Raw genomic sequence first — 23,983 nt, 5'->3', positions numbered from 1 at the left:
TTTTCTTCAACCAAGAAAAATCTGCCAGCAAAGACAGATCATTTAACATGTTGTCAGGCAGGATCTTTTGTTTCTCCAGAATTTTCTGGAAACATGAAACTGAAAACAAAGCAGAAAAGCTTGGAAGCATGGAAGTTACACTTTTGATTTGGATTGAGAGAATTTTTTTTCTAGCACGGGCCTCACAGCAGAAACCACTTTACTGCTATCTGCTGCATTCCTCTCCTTCCTTCCCTCGCTCCTGGCACTTTGATATCCTATTGGTCGGGTGGAGGAGTTGGGCTCAGTGTCTGGTACTACCAAGGAGCGGAACAGAGCGACAATACGCATGGGCATTTAGCCTGCTCTGTCCCCTTTACCCTCCCCTCTCCTCAGCTCTGAGCTCTCCATTATTCAACTGTGGATGGAGGTGGGGAGGGGAAGGGGGGGGGGGCATCATGGCCAGGAGAGCATCGGCGGCAGGGCCAGTCCCAAACAATGACATCATCTCTGCAGGACTGGCAGGCAAAGAAGGCTCGCTGCACTCACCAGGCACTGAGCACTCTCCAGTTTGAATGTGTAAGTTAGCCACTAGTGTGCTTTGGACTACATAGAGGAAGCGAGACACTGTCCTCACAACATGACAGGGGACGTTGACTTGTGAGTTCTCTTCAGGTTAGCTTTTACTGACAGAAAGTCAGACTGGTTGACAAAATGAGACAGCAAGCTAAGAAAAGGAAACAAAAAAATGGTCACAAAGCTCTAATGCAAGCATTGTTATTGCACGGAATAGAAGCACTCAATAAAAAAAAATGATAAGGCTGAATGAGAAGTGGGCCGAGGTTGTTCCACAACAACAAAGCTCTGCTTGAAACGTCTTGACAGCAGCTGCACAACCTCAACCAGAAAAAAAACAACTAATGAAGATGTTTTCATACTGGAGCTAAGTGCTGTGTTACAACACACACACACACACACACACACACACACACACACACACACACACACACACACACAGACAGACAGACAGACAGACAGACAGACAGACAGACAGACAGACAGACAGACAGACAGACACACACACACACACACACACAACACACACAACACACACACACACACACACAACACACACAACACACACAACACACACACACACACACACACAGTTGGCTGTTGTGCCTCCAGCCCAAGCTCAGGGATTTCTGCATGAGAGCCAGTAATGAATCAGCATGCAAGTGTTCAGAGAAAGATGCACGGCGTGTGTTATGAAGGTGTGTGAGAGTGTGTCTGGTGGTTTGATGCTGCTGTAAACATCACTCAAATCCCAGGTGCTTCAAAGACATTCAGTTGGGTTTGCTCATATAAGGGTTGGGTACCGCTTACTTTTGAACCCATACTGGTGCCGATACGCAACGGTACCTTTTTTGGTACGTTACTCTCAAGGTGCTTCTCAAAGTCAAGGATGCTTCCTAGATAGGACAGCTCCTTGAGAGTCGGGTCCTACAGGGGCAAGGCAATCATTGATGTAACACACAAATGGAAGGGGCTTGCGAGTGTGCAGGTGTGCTTCTTTGCGTAATTACACAGGTCCTACGTTGAATTCAGCACTACAATTTCAAAACCAGTGCACAACTTGGATGTGGTTTCGGCATCTGCGCTTTTATAATTTTTACAAAAATAAATAGCATATTGCATCGCCTGCGTAGCCACTTCAGCGCTCAACCAGCAGATCAATTTTGGGAAAAGCATTATGGGTGCACAGGGTCCACTGAGGATACACACATGCATCACTGAAAGAAGAACTCTGTCCTCGGTTTAATTTTAAGAATCTTTGACATCGAAAAACAGTACTTTGGCATAGTATCCTTCAAATTCAGCCGTTTGAGGATCCGTCCTCGACTTTGAGAGGCACCTTCTCTCTCTAATAACAAAACTGTAATTTCAGCCTGCCTGTCAGTCCATCACCAGGACATGAGAAGGCAGATGTGTGTCTCGGAGGAGGCGTGCATGCGACCCCTTTGAGCTCATCTTTATATTGTATTACATTATATTGCAGCATGCATTGAAACTTTAGGCTCGCTATTGCCCTGATTCACTGTGACTTGAACTTGCTGCAGGATCGACGTAGTCTCGCTCTCTCTCTTTCACAAACAGATTGAAACAGGTTGAATCACTCTATGTGATATCTAATATAAAAACTATATTTAATAGATTAAGGCAAAACTGACTTAATTTAATGTGCGCTTTGGGTGAAATTGCTTCTTTTTTTTAATAAAATGTTCCTGGAGATGATGATAAAAATAGAAATACTCCTCAGCATACCACAACATCCAGTACAGATCTGTGCATCCTCACTGCATGGCTTCTTCTTGCTGTTTATTTACACTCCACAGTGGTGCGAGCACCATAATGATTAAGAAGGGTAATTTGACATTAGGAGACCAGAAATAGCAGTTACACTGTCTCTGACAACAACAACAGCTGGTTAAAGCAGAAATGAGGATTTGAAGCTGTTTGACTTGTTATTTGGATGATCTTCTGCTGTAGTGAGCGCAGCACGCTGAACCTCCATACAAGTCATATTATAAGATGATACCACAGTGACCAAAATACAGCTTATGAACTAAAAACACTACCAAAGATGTTACATATTAGGCAGCAATTTGGAGGAGGCCAAAGTGCTTTAAATTAACTACGCAGTGTACCAAAGCTTCTCAGTTCTTGCTGATTCACCTCTCACTTTGTCTGGAATCCAAAGTGTACAATAGTGAATAAAAGCGGTCAAGCTGGATCTTCCAAAAACGTAGGCCCTGGTGAGCTATGCTGGGTGTGTCCTTCTGGCATTCTAGAGACCAAACAATTGATCAATAAAGAAAAAATACTTCATATGAATCCACACCAGATGTACTGACTAAAAGCTGTTTTGAACCAACCACAGATTTTTTTCCCCAAAAATTTGCATGGAAATTTATGGGAACTTCTGAATGCTTGATGCAGCCCTGCATATTGACAGTGGAGATGCTCAGTGAAATCTACTACAGTCCTTTAAATCAGTGTTTCTCAAATGGTTTGAGACAAGTCCAGGTGTGCCTTATACAACTATACAAAAAGTTATCAATTCATTTTTAATTTACTATATTAGTACTTTATGCAAACTCATTTCCCAAAACAGAAAATACAAAGGGAAATTATATACGAGCCTTGAAATATAGACTATATATAAATAATTGACATAGTCACTGTGACATACCCATTGGTTTGTGGACTGTCTGTTTGAAGCAGCAGCGTTAAGGCTGTCGCCATCTTGTTTTACGTCTATCACCACCATTGTTTTTTGAAACCGGGAGAGACCATATTTGGACTGGGGAGGCACGAGGTAGGCGAGGTTGTATATAAGGTACATAAGGTTGTTTATAAAAAATAAATTCTTAATGCTAAAACAAAATGAGTGTATTTGGGTACAACTGAACACTAAACATTTTTAACTTGAACTGAACATATTTAAATTACCGCTCGCTGTGTTATCGACCTGTCAATCAAAAGTAGCCACACCCCAACCATACCCTGCTTTATCATCTATTTTCTTCAAGGTTCATACACTTTTTGAGCGGTCAAATTCAAGCACTTTTCAAGGATTTTCAAGGTCCATTTTCAAGCTTTTCCAGGACCTTACAACGGTTGTAAGTTGCATGTTTTAGATGAGTACTTACATGCTAAAAGTGGTAATTTCACGCAACCATTCCAACAGCGATGGTTTTACACTTTTAACAACCAAAAGTACAGTTTGCCATTCTCAATATTTAATTTATATTCATTATTTTTTTTCTATTATTATCTATAGTCAGATTGCATGAGAAATACAGTAAGAATTTCAAGCATTTTCAAGCACTTTATCCAAAATCCAAGCACTTTTTAAACCTTGAAAGTACAACATTAAAATTTAAGCATTTTCAAGGATTTCAAGCACTCGTATGAACCCTGTTTCCTATAAATGGGACCATTATTTACACAGTTACCATCATATTGTCTTAAAGAAGACTTGAAACTAGCGATTGAGATCTTAATCTTGCCACGAGAACTTTCTCTGAAGTAATAAATAAAGAGAGAAGTCGTCTCATTTTGCATTGAGATAGATAGGACCGGAGTTTTCTTACAACAGAGAGCGCCGACCAGTGATGGACTTTTTGAAAGGATGTAGACTGAAGGCACTTCCGGGTTTACTTCACTGCTCAGACCAGGAGGTTGCCGCCTGCCTCAAAATAATTATTTTAAAAACCTTCCCTCAAAGGGAACCCCAGTAGCTTTGCCATTGACGCAGTTGCCGAGGGACAGGTATTATTAGACTGTGACACATCAAAGGAAAGGAAAATAAATATTCACTGAGTGATAAGAGTGAGAATATGTATTTTAGAGGCTATTTTGCATATATGAATACAGGAGTGCCTTGAGATTTTGGCTTGCCTTGGGCACAAAAAAGTTTGAAAACCACTGCTTTAAAACATGAAGGCCTACTGCACACACATCCTGACCACACCAGCCTTATTAAGAGCCGCCTACAAAAACCTCATGCCAGGTCAGTTAACTCCAGATTAGGTTAAGTGAGGCATGATTAAGTATGCAAACTGTACCCCAGTCAGACCAAGCCATTATCTCTAATTACAAGTCCAGTCATACGACAACAACCAGGGACAACAAGCTGAGGAACAAGTATGTGACAAGCTAAGCATTTAATAACAACCACTGTCGGTAGCATCTTTCACGAGTAACGAAACCTGATCCTGATCTGACTCTCTGGAGGCTGTTTGCCCTGTTTGCTGTGTTTGGACTGCATGTGTCACCAGACAAGGAAGCAGCGGTCAGAGTGAGACAGCAGACTGATGACAGAGAGAAACACTTCCCTCTGCTCACTTATTTTCAACAAAGCTCAATTGTGGTTCCTCAACCTTAGACATCACAGACATTTCTTGTCTGTATTCTTTGACGTATCCTCTGTAATACTGTCCCTTCCTCTGCACAAATATCTTTTGGGATAGCTTGTGCAGCATGGATTCATTCAAACTTGATTTGGGTTAATAAATTACAGGCCTTATTCAATTGCAAAATCACTCTGCTCACCATTAACAAGTCAGAATTGTTACTATTTAAGTAGGCACTGAACGTCAGTATTGCAACCACAAACCTTGTGATAGCATCATCCTTCAGCCCAACTCCAATGTGTAACCAACTAACTAGTTCCCAGAACAGTATTCCTCAAAAGGTTTCACATTGACGCTGCTCTAAGTCTCACTTTCGTTTTAGACTTGGAGGTGGCACATTTTCCCTGCTGCAGTTTGCTCCAAGATGCTTCATTACACTTCTTCTTGCATGGTGGTGTTGTCTGGATGTGTTCAACAGCTTTATAGTGCCTTAAGGCTAGGAGAGTGCAACAGCTCAGTGCAAAATGTCAGACTACTGGATGAACTGTCTTTGTAATAAATGACAATGCTATACCAGCACTAATGGCTGCTCCAAAGCCAATAATCAACACTGGTCTCTGACTGACTGCTCCTCAGCTAATAACGGCATTGTGTCATACTGAACAGGGACAAGGAGAGATATGATAACCAACCATTGATTCCTACAAATCAAGAAATGCAACTAGATGCAAACAAGATTATAAGAGTTTAATATGTGTTCAAATACTTAAAGAGGATAGAGTGTGGGCCACTGGTGGGCTCAGAATGGACTTAAATGGAGAAAAAATGATGAAGTGCCCTGAATTGTGCCTTTCCAGTAAAGAAAATGTGATTAAGTGCCCTTTTAGGTGCCTTTCCAGTAGTGAGAATATGACAAAGTGCCCTTTAGGGTGGCCTTAAATTGAGAAAATGTGATAAAATGCCATTTGACGTGCAAATGTAGCTGGTGCCCTTTTTTATTTTTTTCGCCCCTGCCCCTTAAACAGCCTGAGTCCGCCACTGGTGTGGGCAAACAATGGCAGCAGCTGCTTGGACTGGTACAAAGGTACAAATCGGGTGAAAAATATTTGCTCACAAATTTAGATAGAATGGGGTTAGTGACCTGGAGCTAGTCCTCCACACCAAATCCTATTGAAAAAAAATATAAATTCTGTGGCATGATTGAAACATTTGACACCAACTATATATTCTTGCTATATTCAACTTTCACCTGATTTACCACTGACAGAAATGTTGTCACTTTATTACAATAAAGTTCTGTTTTGTGTGCTTTAAATGCCTTGAGACAAATTCTACCAGGTGTGCAGTATATAATAGAACAGAAATAGAAATCTCAACACAAAGTTTTCCATTTAATTTCAGCACGACATCCTGTTGAGACAAGCGGGGAAAGACAACAACAACAACAACAACAGCAAACCATTTGTTTCTCACCTAGCATTTAGCACCACTCTCCTGTCTCCTATTGGGAACAGCAATTACAAAACGGTTTTGTTCGGTTCCTTGTTTATTTGCGGACAAACACGCCTGGTAGCACAAAAACAAATACCTTTTCAGAATCTTGAGGGTTTTCGGGGAACTTCGGCATATTTTTAATCTAATTAGACACGTAGACAATTTTAATGGACGCCAATTTATTTATCTTTTTAGAAACTGCTACAGACAGGTTGCCCTTATTATCTAAGTAAAGGGGAAACCAGGTTTGTGAGTTGACATTCATTGCAATACATGTTCACTGAGCTGTAACGCTATGGAGCTAACGTTACACCAACACGTTTATGTCTTGTTCAATGGGTACGCTGCTTTGAGGATAAACGGGTCACTTTCGATCATTTTTCTCTCCATACAACCGTGAACACAATCAGGGCTACTTCAGCATAAGGTGCAAAAAATGATGTGACTTAGAAAACAACACTGGGGCTTGCGTAATTTCTCCAAGACATCCTTGCAAGCTAAGGGCAGCCTGAGGTGATGCACGGTGTGGATGTTTAAGAGGTTAAGATGCACATTATTACCTGCCCGTACACCTTTGGCATGGCCGATTCACCAGGGCTCCGGCGGCTTCGATGTTGCGGATAGGCGGCGGAGTCCGACCCGCCTTTAGTGGCACCACGAGCGGCCAGAGGCAGCGCTGGAGCCGCGGCGCCTCCTCCATCTCCGCCGGGTAAATCTTCATTTGCTTCAATTGTGAAAAATCCTCTGTTTTGCGGCAGCGTGTAGCGCAGCTCCGTGTGCAGACGGAGGGTCGACGAGTTAATTCCAGCAACCCAGAGGACTAATAAATATAAGGACCACCGAAGAGAGGACTGCATCTTGTCCGCTTGTGATATCGCCATGTTTGTGTATGTTTGGCTCGTGGATTAGGTAAGACTGAAGAGCTCCTTCTACTGGCAGTGATGCCTCTGATGCTGCATTCACAAACCATAGGAATTTCGGGAAAGACTATAATTCTCAGTACAAACGTCCTTACGTTGTCTAGTACCGCACACAAAGGCAGTAAAGCAGGCTGCGATGCTCCGCACTATGTCTTTTTTTATTGAGACAAAAGGACAAGAGAAACACAATGACGACCGCAACATAGATGGATTACAAGAACAGACAATGGAAAGAATACACTGGTGTAGATCATTGTTGTGTCCCTACCAATTCTGCCTCTCAAATAATATCAGAGAGGTTCATTTTAAATTTTTGCATAATATTTACCCATGTAATAAATCAATTTCCAGGTTTGCTGATGTAAGCGAAATGTGCACTTTTTGTGGAGATGAGCCAGAGACACTTATTTTATATTTGCCCATTGTCATCTACATTTTGGAGGGATATGGAAAACTTCATACTCAATAAGACTGGACAGCCCATCATTTTTTAACCTAAATATATTATCTCAACATTTGAATCTAATAACAAAACCGTATGCTTTATAACAAATCTTATGCTTCTGATGGGTAAGTTTCACATCCACAAGATGAAGTTTTCCAAATCCTAACTTTAAACAGACTATGGAAAGAAAATAGGCTACTTATTATCATACGAATTACAAATAATTGGGATTTTAATTAAAATTAATGTTTAAGTTTAGTTTAGTGTAGTTTTTAACTGAGTTTTATCTATTTATTCATTATTGTCTTTTTATTGTTTTAGTCTTTAATAGAGCTTTATTAGCTATATATTTATCTATTGTTAGTATAGTCTTTATTAGATTTTATGATGGTAATGATAATTATACTAATAATTATTATTACGTTTAGTATTATGTTATAGTTATTATTATCTTTTAATTATTATCTTCTTTTTTAGTATCCATTTATTTACTTATTTTTATCCATGTAACTATTTATTGTATTCTATTGTTTATTTATGTAATTTATCTGATGTTTTTCACTGTAAATTGATAGTATTGTGTGAAGCACTTTGTTACATGTTATTTTTATGAAAAGTGCTATACAAATGAAGTTTGATTGATTGATTGATTGATTGATTGATTGATTGATTGATTGATTGATTGATTGATTGATTGATTGATTGATTTGACATTAGCCACCTGTCAGTATAATTTTTAAATGCCAATTTATTTAATTAATATACCTTACAAAAAGTGCTTTACAACACTTATAACACATATTTCGCACCTTTTATTTATTATAATTTATTATAACACCCAACACACACAATAGTACTAAGTTGCTCCGCTGCACTTTTTAATCTATATTTTTTACTTCCATTAAATTAATTGGATGCTTTTAATGTATTTATTTTATTAATGCATTTTGATGGCTTCTTGAATTCAAAAGCACTGGTCACTTTGCTAATTAATCAAGATTTGTATGTCGATATATCCCACAGCAAAGCACTTTAAACAGTGTACTGTATCTACTACTATGCCCACTGTCAGTGTAGTTCTGCAACAGTATCACACAGACACATTTCTCTACATTGTCTCTACTTGGAAATCGATTCAGTCTATTTTATTTTTATTGATTCTTTTCTTCAGGGATTACATTCATAAATATCCTCCAATAATTTTATTCTTTCTTATAAAACCTTTGAATTAGTTGGCTATTTGATTCGACTCCCACTTCCACAGGAAAACAAAGTTAGTCTGTGTTACAACACAGGTAGAATGTTAGTGCTGGAGGAGGTTTCTTTGTGGTTCAAAAAGTGACTTTGGCTATGCGCACACTGCAGTTCTTCAGGCTCAATTCACATTTTTTGCTCAGATACGATTTTTTTTGTTTGGCTATTGTTAGTTTATTTTTTTAAATGTGCCTATGTCAGAAGCCAGTGTGTACTGCTCACGGTAAACATGGAGGCTGCTGAGGTCAGCGTTAATGGTGGAGGCCAGTGAAGCAACATTTTTAACAACTGCTTTCTGAGGAGCAATGGCTGCTCCGTCTCTACGGAGGTGTGTGTGGAGGAGGAGTCGGAGCCAGGAGTATATATTTGTATATATTTGAATATTTGCTTCTAAAGTATTAGAATAATAGTAAAAAGAGAATACTTTTTTCACAGTGTGCTTTTAAAGATAACTTTAAAAATGAAATAAAAACTACCCTCTTTCAGTGATAGTTTTGTCAGGGAGGAGGAATATGAATAGAATTTTTATATTGAAGTTATGTTTATTTTAAGTAATACATTAATGTTAACAGAATTTGCCAATGAAAAAATATTACCATTAAAATTACCTTAAAATGGTAACAGATGGCCTTCAGCACATATCAAAGTTTTGCATCCTTGTCTGCACAGTGTAATGTTGTTAGGATTAGCATGGTTTGCAGTATAGTAACTATTTCATCAATCGGCCTCTGTTTTCTACTTTTGGCCCTATCTGGGCACTGCAATGATGCACCTTCTGGTGTCTCATGGGCATTTTGAATAAGATCACCACCACCAGTGTAGGTAGAACTGATACATCTACATGTGAAATTTCATTAATATACTAGGAGATTTACATGTCTAGTTACAATACGAAAGAAACTCTAATGAGAGGAAGCAGTAAGAACACTCGGGCAACACTCAGGTGACCATCTTTACAAGTGTGTCATTATCTTCACTGTACTGTAAGGACAGAAGTACAGTCCAGGTGTCTTTACTATGGTTGATTTCGGTGATATTTATTTGGCTTACCCAGAAACATCCAATTTCCTCTGAAAAAACAGCAGCAGCCATTGTTTTACAGCTAGGGGAAGGAAGCGTCTGGTTCATGACAAAGATAGAGAAAAGAAAAGATAAGAAGTTAGACTCTAGTTTCACACCACTTCATTGGAAACAACATGATCATTTGTATCAGTAGTTAATGTGACATTTTTATAGAATGTTGTCCAAAAGCCAGCCAACTGGTGAAACAGTGATACTGGTGAAGTGGTGGGGCCCAGTGTGATATCTACATATCATATTTTATCATATATTACATCGTGCAAAATATAGGAACCCTTTAATTATGACATACAGTATAGCTCAATTATTTAAGATACGCAAAAACAATTCTCTTCCTCTCCTCAGCCATTTTTTACCAAGCTTACATGACAGTGAGTGTAAAAATGAATGGATGGCAACAACTTCACACCTGCTGATGAGAGCAGGTGGGCAGCTTTTCACTTGTTCCTGCTGACCCATATGGTGTCCAAGAGCTGGAAACACAACAAACTCCAGCATCTGTAAATGCAATCCAGGTAGCAGATCATACTGCATTTATAGTGGAAAAACAACATTGCAGGATTTATTTAAATGACAAAAACTTTCTACAGATAAAAGGTTAGGGCCAATCTCACCAATTTATCACAGCTTTATCACAGTATACACAATATTTTTTGATTCTCCAATAAGAAAAATACATGATTTTACTTATTTATGTTTTAAGTCAAAATCACAATTTGATGTATCCATTTGAACATTGAAAAATCTAAAAGGAATCATTCTTCAACGTATGGGTGACAAATTCCTTGTTCTGTGAAAAAACTAAATCCACAGTTTTTCTGAAGCTGTGAGGCATCAGCAGTCTAAATTAGACAAATAAGGTAGGTCTTTTGCTAAGTTAAAGTCGTTTAGTGCAAAATTCCCTGTGTTTGACTATCCTTCCAGCACAGCTAAACAAAAATCACTGTCTTAGTACACACAGAAAGTGGATTATATTCCGAAATGACTTTATCCTCTTGATTTGGCCCGCTCAGACTGCTGAAGCTCAGCTTGAGATAAAGTTTTGAATACATGCTTACACAGACATACTCCCTTTAAACAGATATATCTGCATATGTAGGCAAATGGACAAAATGTTGGTATTAAAACTGTTCTGGTTTCTATTTGTAGTCAATTTTTAGTCCATTTAGCATTGGCCAATCACATTTGAACAGGCTTTGTGGAGAATTTAGTAAAACATATTGGCAATAAAATCTCAAAAACAATTGACTATCGTCTGGCAACAATTTGGATTTTTTTCCTCAATCCAGGAGGTAATATTTTCGGTTTGGTTTGTGTGTTTATGTGTTTGTTTGTATTTGTTTGTTTGTCAACAAGATTATTGAAACAAACTACCAGCCAAAGTTTCATGAAACTTAATGGAAGGATGTAGTAAAGGCCAAGAAGGAACAAAATACATTTTGGAGTGAATCTGAATTACAGGGTGGATACAGTGTGGATTCTCTTTCACTTTCGTTAACATTGGGAGAAAAGGTATTTGTGCTGCATTCATGTGATATTGGATTAATCAGAAAAATGAGTTGCTGATCATGTTTCGTGACTCACCAGATTTCTGTCATGCAAATACTGGAAACAGGGCTACACGGTGGTGTAGTGGTTAGCACTCTCACCTCACAGCAAGAGGGTCGGTTTGACTCCGGCCTGCGGCTCTTCTGTGTGGAGTTTGCATGTTCTCCCCCGTGTCAGCGTGGGTTCTCACCGGGTACTTTGGCTTCCTCCCACGTTCCAAAAACATGCAGCCTAGGTTTGATTGGTGACTCTAAATTGCCCGTAGGTGTGAATGCAGTGTGAATGAGCGTGATTGTCTGTCTCTATGTGTCAGCCCTGTGATAATCTGGCGACCGCCCAATGTCAGCTGGGATCGGCTCCAGCCCCCCGGGACCCGAGTGCGGATAAGCGGTTAAGGATAATGAATGAATGAAAAATACTGGAAACAGCTATCAACATGTTCTTTAAACTCTAAACTCTAACAATAAAGTCTTCTTCGTAGTATCCATGTTCTTTACGACCTAAAGCTCGCGAACACACCAAAGTCAGAAGAACAACTAGAGCATCCAAGGAGCACATGAATGCACCATTGACCTTTGCAGAGATCTGTGCTACTGCAATAGTTTGTTTTCATGTCTTAACAAAAATGAGCTGTCGCGTCTGCAATTAGTACAGAACTCTGCAGCGAGAATTCTGACCCGCACACATAGGTGGTCTCACATATCCCCTGTTCTTAAAGCCTTACATTGGCTCCCTGTTTCCTTTAGAATCAATTTTAAAATTCTGGTTTTAACATTCAGAGCCTTACATGGCCAGGCTCCACCCTACATATGTGACCTGATACAGCCCTACACCCCCACTCGGGCTCTGAGGTCTGCAGATCAGAATCTGCTTATGGTTCCACGCACCCGTTTTCGAACCAGAGGTGATCGAGCTTTCCAGGCTGTTGCTCCCAAGCTTTGGAACAGTCTCCCTCCCTCACTGCGCTCATTAGATTCTGTTGTCACTTTTAGAAGCCAACTGAAGACATTTTTATTTGTTCAGGCTTTTGATTAATTGTTTTGGGACTGCTATGGTTGTTTAAATTGCTGTTGTTTTGGTCTTTTAAAACTTGTATGTACATTTTTATGTTATGTGTATGATTTTATGTGAAGCACTTTGTGACTTCTGTCTGTGAAAGGTGCTATATAAATAAAGTTTACTTACTTACTTACTACTCTCAAAGTGCCATTCTAGTTTCTTTTAAATGTTTTATCTGTATTCATATACAGGTATCTGTTTATAGAGATTAGCCAATATGTTGTCTGGACCTAAAACACCTAAATAAAGTATTGATAAAGACCCTAATTGAACTGTTACCAATGTCAGGTGAGCGGAAAAGGCAGTCTTGACCCAGATATCTTTCATCAGTCGATACGTTTCAAGATTGCCACAGACAAGTACTAAGGATTTTTCCCTCATTACTTACATTGAAAGCACATTAGGACAGTTGGGCCAGCAGATATTAACATCGGTTGATATTGGCCTATCAAAGGCACATCGGTACATGCTGTCCTATATTTGCTGTTATGAAAACTTTTTTAATGCAATATAAAATGCAAAACTGTTGCTTGCCTTGATTTAAAAATGGTGTTAGCTATTGATTTTTTAAAAAATCAGCAATTGATTGAAACTGAACAGTAATTATGTTTATTCTGCTATTTATTTATTATTATTCTTTATTTTCTTAGTTATCATTTATAGAATTGGCTTGATAGATCCTTGATCCCTTGTTAATGTATTTCTTCGGTTTATGTTGCTGCCTTATGGTTTCTTTTGACACACTGGAATAATCCATTTAGCTGCCACAGGGTCGCAGCATTGATCTGCACTTAAACCCTCCACTTTAGCAGCTTCATCTAATATCCACTTTACTCACAGCGCAGTTCTAATCTTTCTTTATATAATCCCATTGATTTAATCCACCTAGGTTTACATGAAGGGATTTGAAACAGTGCATGTCCATGACTGCCAGTTTGTTATATTTTCATTAAAAGAGACATTTTTAATTTGCAAAAAAACCCATCTCAATCCACATCTGGAAATGGATCTGTCACTACTGCTACTACGGCAGCATATTGTTGCCATCATGACAAAATAATATTTGTTCAGTTACTCGTGATGATTACATGAGTCGTTTAAGTGTTCTTTTAAAAATGAAAATGGTTTGTAATCTAATCCTTCAAAAACGTAGTTATCAATCAATCAACCAATCAATCAATCAATCAATCAATCTATCAATCTATCAATCTATCAATCTATCTATCTATCTATCTATCTATCTATCTATCAAACTTAATTTGTATAGCACTTTTTATACATGCATTACTTCATAATTAATACCGTTAATAAGAACATTACAATAACAATTAAAAACAGAAACTGAGGAGACAATATCTCAAATGTCATCCATTTACAGTGAGGCAGCAACCTGTACAGTTATAAAACATATTAAATTACAGAAATAAACACATAACTAAATAGATAGTGTTAATAATAATAGCTAAAATTAATAATAATAACTAAAAAAAACAATCATAACAATAAAATAGTATAAGACAGCTAAATAAATAAAGCTCTATTAAAAGTCAGACTAAATAGTAAAAATAGACAGATAGATAAAATTTGCTTTTAAAAATATCAACATACTAGTAAATTCAAGTTGTCTTTCAATACGCTATAATTTGTCAGTAGAAATATATATCATCAAACTGTTAAAATAATCGCCTAAGTCATTTTTTTGTCAAAATTGTTTGTTTTTTTCCTAAATCATCTCCTCATGATGTCGGCCACCTATGGTAAAATCGCCTACATCCTCAGTTGATCAGATCATGTGATTTTACCCCTTTAAGATAATGGCCTATGTCAAGTGTGTGACTTGAGCGGATTTATTATGACTAAGTCAAAATAAAATGTGACTTAGGCAATTTCTTGAAAATGCCTTTGTGACTTAAGCAAGATATGGTAACACTTTATTTTGAAGGTGTCTACATAAGAGTGACATGAGCGTGTCATTAACATGACATGGGATGTGTCATGAACATTAATGACACTTTGAAATAACATTAATGCTCATGATACTTGTCATGTCATGTTTCTGACAGGCTTGTGTGACTCTTATGTAGACACCTTCAAAATAAAGTGTTACCATATCTTGCTTAAGTCACAAAGGCATGTTCAAAAATTGCCTAAGTCATTTATTTCAAGTTACATAATTTACACACAGTGTTATTACTATGCCAATAGCCATCCTTTGTTACATTCTTTTTGAGTGAAATGACCAATAAATGTCATCTTTTGGTGACGTTTTTTTGTGTTTCCTGCAAAACTTGAAATAATTGAAAGAGTTAGGTGATTATTTTAACAGGGTGACGATATTTTTTCTACGTCTTGATTAATCCGCAAGACTGTGCCCCCGAATTTACGAGGAGCCTAAAATGCACCATTTGCCAGACCCGGCCGTTACTCTGACCGTTAATGTAAACTAGCGATGAAACAAGTGATAGTTATCTGCCAAAGGCTTACCTAAAACATACAACTTTTCCACTCGGACCTTGTAAGTAACATTGAGTATCATTGTTTTAGAAATCCAGGCTACAACATCTACGTTAACAACATTTAAGGCTTTGGTAACCAATAAAGTTAGCTAGTTTAAGCTATATGTTATATTACATTAGGCTAGGCTAGGCTATCTCACCTGCTAATTAACCTAAAAGAACGACACGGGTGTAGCAAACACTTTAAATGTTCTATAATCTCCAATATTCAGCTTTATGCTTTACCATAACTCATTAAATCCCTAAGCGATGCATAATCAACACCCTGGTGTGGTGGTCATGTGACTTTGACAAGAAGCGACTTCTCCAAAATGTGGCTGTGACTGGAAACAGGAAAGTGAAAAAGTAGCTAATTTCAAAAAGCTTATTTTTTGTTACCAGGCTAAGTTTAAACCCATTTAACAATTCTAATCCGTTAATAGGGTGTCCTGTATTGCATTTAACCCTATTAGGGTTTGTTATTTGTTTTTATTTATTATTGATTTGATATTATTTTGTGACTTAAAAACAAATCTGAAAAATAATTTATTGTTAAACAGCAGGATTAATGTCACAATTTTAATATATGTTGTGGAGATGCAGAGAAAAAGGCACATTTGTGTTTCTGTAAGCAGAAAAGGTGTCAAGTTTATTTATATTAAAATAAGAAATATCATTAAAAAAAAAAATCCCATAAACGTGTGACACATATGTCACATCACAGATCTTTGACATTCAATGGTAGAATAAAAATAAAAACACATCATAAATGTGTTCTATAATAGCTGCTAGTAAAAAAAAAAGTTATATATATAATTTTTATTTTTTTTACTAGTATTTTATAGTCCTGTTATAAATTATTTTTTACCTTGTACTGTTTGTACATAGTATTTCTAAATATTTTTTCATGTAGTTTTATTGCAAATATTTCTATTTCATCTATAACTGAGCTCCTATGGCTTTTCATTTTACATGTACATTGACAGTAATATCTGATACCTTATCTGAAGCTGTAATTTAAAGACTCACAGGGTTAATATAGGTTAAAAGACCCTGTGGCCCGTGTGATGTTATTGAGATAAAATACCTTGTGATTGACAAGCTACTAATAGAAATGTCTAATTTTAAATTTCACATTTGCAGTAACTTCACTCCATAATGAAAAAAGCAACACCAGTGGCAGAAAAGCTGATTCCAATAACATTAAACACTAGGGCAGTTAACAACAGCAAGGGACCTAAACAGGCAACAACCCAAGAGGTAAGAATAGCTTTCCTTCAATCATTTAACGATATTAAAAGAGATTTGTCGTCTTTATTTCAGTAGCCAGTAAATAGAGGTCATCTTGAGTCAATGACTGTTTGGAAAATACAGTATTCTAATAGATACTGAGAAGAAAATGGGGTTGAAGGGTAAATCACCTGGCAAATTAGTCTGTACACATAAACATACATGATAGTAATTAATGTTTGTGCTAGAAATAGTATTTTACTGTGTTTATATTACTGAAATTTTTATGTGAAATTGATCAGTTGATAAAATAGATGAATAGATTTTTCAATGCATGAATAATTTAGTTACAACCAGTCTTTTCCACATTGCAATAGACGCAAGGTGCACCTGCAAATCAAGACAAATCTCCACCAAGAAAGAGAAAAACTACCTCGAGACCTACCACATCCATTCTGGAGTCAGCAGATTTATTTGAGGCTACAACCACAGGTATGTGCAATAGCATGATGTGCTGCTAGTCACACAAAACATTGTTGCATTAAAAAAATAAATTTCAGCCTGAAAATAAAAAATAGTAACATAACACTATATTCATGCATAGTTTCATCTGCTTTGTATTGTCACAAAGCTACTTGCATCACGTTTTGTGTGACCTATCAACAAAGTTGCTTGTGTAAGGTGTGAAAGAGAAACAGGATATGTGGAAAAGTGTCTCAAGTTTTTTTTTACAGTTTGATTGTCAAGTTTTGGTATTTTGCCACATTTGCAGCATCCCTCCTGTTGTTTTTCTCTCTGTTCCAGGTGGAAGTAGAGAGGTCAACATGCTGTGTTCAGAATTTGCTGAAGTGTTAAGGTAGGTAATTTTTTTTTTCTTAAAGGTAGGTCATTTTTAAATAACTCAATTTAATTTCAGGCGGATTAACAACAGATTAACATAATTATAATTATCTGTTAGCCTGACATCACCAGACTAATTTGTAAAAGTGTATTTATTATAAATTGATTGTATTGTATTTTTATTGCATTTATTTATGTGTGATGTAGCATGTGACGTACGTATGTATTAATGTAGCTACATATGTCAAATAACTCAACCAGCGTTGTCCTGGGTGAGTCTGTGTTTGTACCCTGACTTCCTCCTTTGAATTTGCAATAACTACTAGAGCCACTACAGGTCGCTGTATCAATAAATATAAATATGGGTCATAAAAAGCTGCTTTCACATCACGTTTTTCATGGTGATAAAAGTCTGCATTATTTCCAGTCACTCTTCTTAAATGTCAGCATTTGTGATTTGTTGCAGTGAGAGAGCTGCAGCAGATACCTTCCAGATGAAGGAGCTGGAGGACATTTTGACAGAAGCTCAAAACCTCGAGTCCTACCTTAAAGAAAAGAAAAAACATCTGAGGCAAACATTGGATCTGATTTCTGATAAGCTGCAGGGTTAAATTTGCTGCATCTACATAATTAAGCAGACCTCTTGTTCTTGTTTTACTGAAAAGTAGTTTTTCTGTCAAGAACAGCTTTAGACTGTGTCTTCTGCAGTTCAAATGTTAGTCATATTAACTAATACTCAGTACTTACAATACTTTAAATATAAAATATACTAATGTATGTTAAATGTTATAAGGTTAGTAAGTGATAAGTTTTTGTAAAAACTCATTTTGAATAGGATATTATTTATATTTTTCCTCAACACATCACAATTTCACTTTTGATGCATTATATTATACTTTTTGAATCTTTTTGAGGAAGAGCAGTAAAAAAAAGGTTCCCTGTACAGACATGTATGTTTATAATGAATTAAAGTGCCAGTCAATTAAGCAAGATGTTTACATGGCGTCATTGATGATTGCTAATAAAAGGGATTTCGAGGAAGGCCTGTTCCCCCAACACACACACACACACACACACACACAAAGGGGGAATTTGGTATACCTCTGTGCTACATATTCAGCTTCTTGTGTTTTTAATGGGAAAACTATAAGCAGTATGAAGACTAATAACCGGCCAGCAGAGGGTGCCACACTCTGTTACCATAGCCTCATAAGTTGACAATTTCTAAAAAAATATTTAGAACACATAACATTAGGGTAGTGCTCAGTTTTTTTCTTAATATTTCAGCATATGTTAATGAAATGTACACTTTCTATCAAAAGTTATGCTTATCATGTCTAAAATATTTTATAGTGGTTGTATATATTTGCAGTTCTTTCAGCAAACATTTCATTTTTTACAGTTATTACTATAATGAGGAAATGGATGCACAAAGACAGTATGTTTAAGTTTTGTTTTTTTTATTTATGGTGTTTCATGCATGAATTTAACATCGTCATACAGTTATTTAATTATCATAATGTGGGCACTGTGCCAAAGCATGCATATACTTATCAGTTGCTAGTTCTTACAACATGTGATGCCATAAAAAACATCCAGTCTTTGCTGAACTAGGACTGAACCTGAACATTTTACACTGTTTAAAATGTTTATTGCAGCCTTGCAATGCTTTTCATTTCAGTGACCAGCAACCCTTATCATTATGTATTTGAAGTGAGATATTCAAAACAATAGTTTAAAGTATAGAAAGTTACTTACAACAGGACATATTTTCAAAAGATTTCTAACCATACAAATTCAATAATATAGACACGTGAGAACTTTTTTTTTTTTACCTACTAACAAATCCAAGCAAACTATACATTCATAACTGTAGTGACCTCTAAGTTCACTTGTATGAGACAACAAAACATTACTGACAATATTTACATAATTTATAACTTCATTAATGTGAAGTCAGAGGTAATTTATCTCCTCCTCACATGTCTATGCTGTGGCATTAAATGTCCCGTGGAAGCCGTAGGGGATGTTGACGGGCACCGCGGCCCTGCCCAGCTCCTCGAATGTTTTGGCATCTAAAACCAGGAGGAACGTACTCTTGTCCTGGAAAGAATTAAGAAAAGCATAGTGTTAAAAGCTTTGCAAAGTTACAAAAATCAGACATTTATTAAGCATTTCGATTCAAATTTTGGTTTGGCTTCAGTGTACTTATAGGTACACTCCTTGATTTTGTGATCGTGCATTTTCCTCCCATCTGAAACACTGTTTGTGCTTAATGAAGCGTAAGCTGCAAAGAGATTTGGGGATTTGGTAGTGTATTGCAAAGGGTTTTGTGACCTCATGTATAAGTGTGTTTAAGGCCTACCTTGGACTGCTCAAAGTACTTGGAGGTGGTCTCAGCCACATTTGGCCCAAGTCTTTTAGCAATGTAATGTAATGTGTGTACACGAATGCTTCAGGGGCCACGTTGAAGGACAGCCTTCTTAACTGATGTCCCACCAATCTGCAGTGTTTCACTGCACCTGTCGTGTAAATGGATAGGCATACCGCAAGCATGGGAAGTGCATTGCTGCCTGCTGCTGTGTTTCTCATTACACAGATACCACTGAGAGTAAATCTTGTGTTGTGAATGTTATTATAATACTGTTGGTGATGTTGGTGTTTTGTTCCGGTGCTACACAAGGATTTAAAATGTCAGCAATACGGAAGTCTGCATGGACAGCCGGTAGACAATAACCTTGAACTTTCAGCTTCATAAAAAGTACTGAAATTAATGTTTATGTAGAATTTAACAACATGTATTGTGCTAGCCATGTATTTACTCGTGATATCCGACCACAAGTGGTCATTTGTGACTCGAAAGACATTGTAATACTAGGTGTGAAAAGCCTCAAAAAGCCAAAAGTGTACATCATCCATGCACAACATCCCTTTTCTAAAATCTGTGACTGAACCAGACTGACCATATTGGGTGTGATGACCACAGACATGACGACACCATCATCCTCCTCTGTAGCGTTTGGGGAGGGAACGAAGACTGGTTCGGAGGGATAAAGACCAGGTTTTTCCCACACCTGTGAGAAAATACAATAGTTAGTTCAAATTTACTGCAGTAGGGCTATTAACATATTTTACTTTTATTGTAAGGAATGTCATTTATCACTTTGAATTTATACATCTTAAGAGGATTTTTATTTTACTCTTGTTTGATTTGAAATTATCACAGATTGGGAAATTAGATTTATCTCCCTTTTGTTTGCTGCAATATTACAGCACAACACTTTACTGTAACATCTAGAAACACAAGAAAAAAAATCACTCAAATTCAACTCACCTTCATGTGTTTCCCCTGGAGGTCCATCTTGATTAGCGTGTCTCCTACAAGATGTCTGAAGCCGCAGCCGTAGAAGTAGCGGTAGGGGTGGGTGTTGTACTTGCCATAGTTAATCTGAGGGAACTCCAGACCTCCATATTGATGTAGATCCTCTCCATGGAGGTCCTCATGGGTACAGAAGACCTGTACAAGTAAAAATCAACATGGTTAATGAGACTCAGAAGTATAGTTCACTTTATTAAATTAAAATAAAGGTATTTATCCTCAAACAATAAGTCAAAATACACTTAAGAATAAATTGTTTAGGCCTGTGTGTTTGCAGGTATCAAACATATTTTTTATAGTTGTTTCACAGAACAATGAATGGATATAAAAGCTGCAGAACATGTCTGCACAAGGACATTAGGTAATAGACCTGCCACATAGATGGTCCTTTTTGGACATGGTACCATTTTATCAATCAAAATCTTCCTTAGCTAATGTTTTGTATCAGGGGAGTTTTTATCATTTCCCGTTATAATAAATGCATGACAAAGACCAATTTGTTTTACAATCTCCTGTTCGTGAAACATGATTGCTGCCTACCTTATTCTTGTCAGTTCTTAAAGAAGTGGCTGTGGTGTTGGGCCGGTTCAAGTTCTGGTTGTAGGGCGTACCGTGGTCCACATTGAGCGGCAGAACGAAACGCCGTGGGAAGACTCTACACAAAGTGTTGTACACCTGGTGGAAAAATATGAACATCTTTTCAATCTCAATAAACAAGCTATTGTTCAGCTGAACCAAAAGCACAAAGTGTACAACTTGTTGGGTATTGACCTCCATTAACCTGCTTACCTCATCAAGGTCCTCTCCAGACTGGCGCAGGTTTTGGACGTTGTAGTTAGAAATTGCCTGGCCGTCATCTGAGGCACACATATCTAGGATCAGGTAGCCGTCCTCTTCGTATGCGTTGATCTGGTGGAAAGTCGACATCGGCTTGGTATAGTACTTGAGGGCGTTAACCTGAAACACAGGATTGGAGAGAAGAATGAAAACAACCCATATTTGTTAAAGATACAGTACGAGCATAGTGGATAGACTGGATTTCAGAGCAAACTTAAGATCCATTTTAGGTCCTTACCTTTCCTGTCTGCTTGTTAATCAGGTGAAAGATAGTGTCCAGTTTTGGGTCCCAGGAAATACCATCACTGATGCTTTTCCCTGTCAGCTTGCCTGTTACAATCTTCATCAAGTCCATCTTGATGGGCTGCTCAATGAACACCACGTAGTTCTCGGACATTGCTGGAATGGATCGAGAAGAATATATTAGTTATGTTCAAAACTCCAGATAGATTATTCAGTTATAGTTGGCATTGGGTTTAGACAATTTCAAAAGGAAACTAATTGGATACCAACTCTGTAACTCCAACATCAAAATCTGAAACCTTTCTACATGGAACTCATTAGGGTCGGTCTAGAACTTCAACGATTAGTTGACAAATGGATTGGTCTTATTCTGCAAATACCCAGTCCATTAAATAAGTCTTGAATCGTAAGTATATGCACACCGATACCAATTGAAGTTTGAACTCCTTTAAATGGCATTATCGTCAAGGGTCATGGGTGAAAGCTAGAGTGGTCTTGTGCAAGAACTTTTGCTCACCAAAGCTGTGGTAGTAGGATGGTCTGCTCTTGTCTGATGATGGAATAGTGCACAGCACTGTGGCTCCCTCCAGAGTCTCCTCAGGTGTTTTCTTGGTCGGTGGCACTCGGATGATGTTGTAGGTTGCTCCTGTCAGCCCAGATACAATTATATATATACACATGGGGAGCTGTGTCTTTGTTTGTACACTTTAATATGTAAATACTGTGTGTGTGTTTTTTAAATTACCTTTAAAGCTGTATGAATTGCCCATGTTGTAAGTTGTTCCATCAGGCTCAGTGTGAGGGTGTGCGGTTGCTCCATTCACAGCAATGAATTTGCTCCAGTCAACCTAATAGGTACAAGACTTTGTTAACTCTTTATTTTTATTTTATGAAGGTGTCCAGCTGTTAATTAGACAGTGGGGAGCAACAGTACCCTGCAAGCATGCTATAAAGTTGTAATAATGTTGCTCTTGTTTATTGCTTGCCTTATCTGTCATGTGTAAAGTAGTGGTTCACAGATATATCTCTGTAGAATTAACAGCTACATGTCTCACAACTACATTTAACATTGTTACCTTTTTAGTTGTCTCTAGAGTCTCAGGGTCCACTCTGTGCATGACATTGGTTTCTGTGCTGACATAATAGTCTCCTTTGTAGGTCACGAAGCTCACATTGGCATTATCTGTGGCCTCTGGATATGAACAGGTAATGCCAAAGTTAAAAAACACAGCACAACCACAAAAATAACTCAATATTAATTCCATATTTTCAAATATCTAGGTATACAGAAGAGAATTTAATAATATAAAGCACTGAAATTCCATATTTTTAAGCTGCATTAAAGAAGTCTGTTCATGCGGTTTGACAAATACTCACGTGGTAGTTCAAATCGTGACAGAAAGCGCTGGAAGAAGTTTTTACAGGGGTCTGGCATGGTGATAGTGCCAAACTCTGACACTGCGATGCGATTGTGCTCCTTGTTGGCTTTGTAACTGTCACTGGACAGGAATCGGCTTTTGTAAGTCACCTGACCATTGGATATTTTGAACTGGTGCAGGAGAGCCATACCATCGAACCAGTGATTGAATCTGAGGAGAATGGAGGAAAAAGATAAAGGAATCATATTTATGATTAAGTGGCAGCAGTCGATGCATTAACGCTATAAAGTCTTTTACTCACTTATTGTTTCCGATCTCAAACTTCCCAGGCCCGTTTCGCAAGAAGTTTCCGTTGATCCATTCTGGGATTTTGCCAGTGATGTTGGTGCTGATGGGCTCAGGGGTGTCCTCCACTGAGGTCACAAGCTTCTCAATGCAAGGCAGTCCGTGAACATCTGTGAAGTGGTTGATGTTCTTCCTAGACTTGGATTTTTTAAGTGCTATGGAAAAAAGTTATCAAACTTTACTCAAGTGCAAAGCATAGTCCAATTTCTGCATACAGAACGAGGACAGTATTGTCTATTGAAGTAAATTTGTTCATAGTTGGTAGAATTAAATGTTTACCTGGGATGTTGTTCTGTTCTTTTGTGATGGTGTCCATGGCTGTCTCTTTGTCTCTCTATGTCACTCTGCTGTTTCTCCAACACTGGCACAGCTTTATACCGTCCTGCTGGCTGTCACGCCCCCTAGAAACATTCAGATAAGTAGGCAAGTAAACCATGATTTCACAATTGCATAAGCCTTAAAAAAAGTAGCCTACTTTGTAATCACAAGATGATACAATTAGTAACTTATTCACAGAGATAATCATTTGATCTTTCT

General features: G+C 37.6%; 3 protein-coding genes across 3 annotated transcripts in view; 1 reads left to right on the top strand and 2 right to left on the bottom strand.

Annotated features, from left to right (window-relative positions):
• The window catches only part of sorl1 (sortilin-related receptor, L(DLR class) A repeats containing), a 92,559-nt gene extending 85,066 nt beyond the window's left edge, over positions 1–7,493 (bottom strand). The window contains exon 1 of the mRNA XM_059330525.1: positions 6,953–7,493. Coding sequence (XP_059186508.1) covers positions 6,953–7,273 — 321 coding nt within the window. The 5' untranslated portion in view covers positions 7,274–7,493. The remainder of the gene's footprint in view (positions 1–6,952) is intronic.
• Positions 7,494–15,075: 7,582 nt separating this feature from the next.
• On the top strand, positions 15,076–18,144 carry LOC131970369 (testis-expressed protein 12-like). Its single transcript, XM_059331753.1, has 5 exons — positions 15,076–15,213; positions 16,337–16,453; positions 16,801–16,915; positions 17,228–17,279; positions 17,730–18,144. Exons 2-5 carry the CDS (start codon positions 16,352–16,354, stop codon positions 17,872–17,874), a joined length of 414 nt encoding a protein of 137 aa, XP_059187736.1. The 5' UTR covers positions 15,076–15,213; positions 16,337–16,351; the 3' UTR covers positions 17,875–18,144.
• A 1,105-nt stretch (positions 18,145–19,249) lies between these two features.
• On the bottom strand, positions 19,250–23,762 carry bco2b (beta-carotene oxygenase 2b). Its single transcript, XM_059331587.1, has 12 exons — positions 23,726–23,762; positions 23,403–23,601; positions 23,100–23,311; positions 22,799–22,914; positions 22,468–22,570; positions 22,240–22,368; positions 21,718–21,878; positions 21,432–21,599; positions 21,183–21,317; positions 20,598–20,780; positions 20,227–20,337; positions 19,250–19,366 (listed from the first exon to the last, which is right to left on the bottom strand). The coding sequence occupies exons 1-12, from the start codon at positions 23,760–23,762 to the stop codon at positions 19,250–19,252; spliced, it is 1,671 nt and encodes a 556-aa protein (XP_059187570.1).
• Positions 23,763–23,983: the final 221 nt, after the last annotated feature.

The sequence above is a fragment of the Centropristis striata genome, chromosome 4 (assembly GCF_030273125.1).
Source record: "Centropristis striata isolate RG_2023a ecotype Rhode Island chromosome 4, C.striata_1.0, whole genome shotgun sequence".
Lineage (NCBI taxonomy): Eukaryota > Metazoa > Chordata > Actinopteri > Perciformes > Serranidae > Centropristis > Centropristis striata.
The sequence above is the reverse complement of the archived record's forward strand: the minus strand, read 5'-3'. Positions and strand labels throughout refer to the sequence as shown.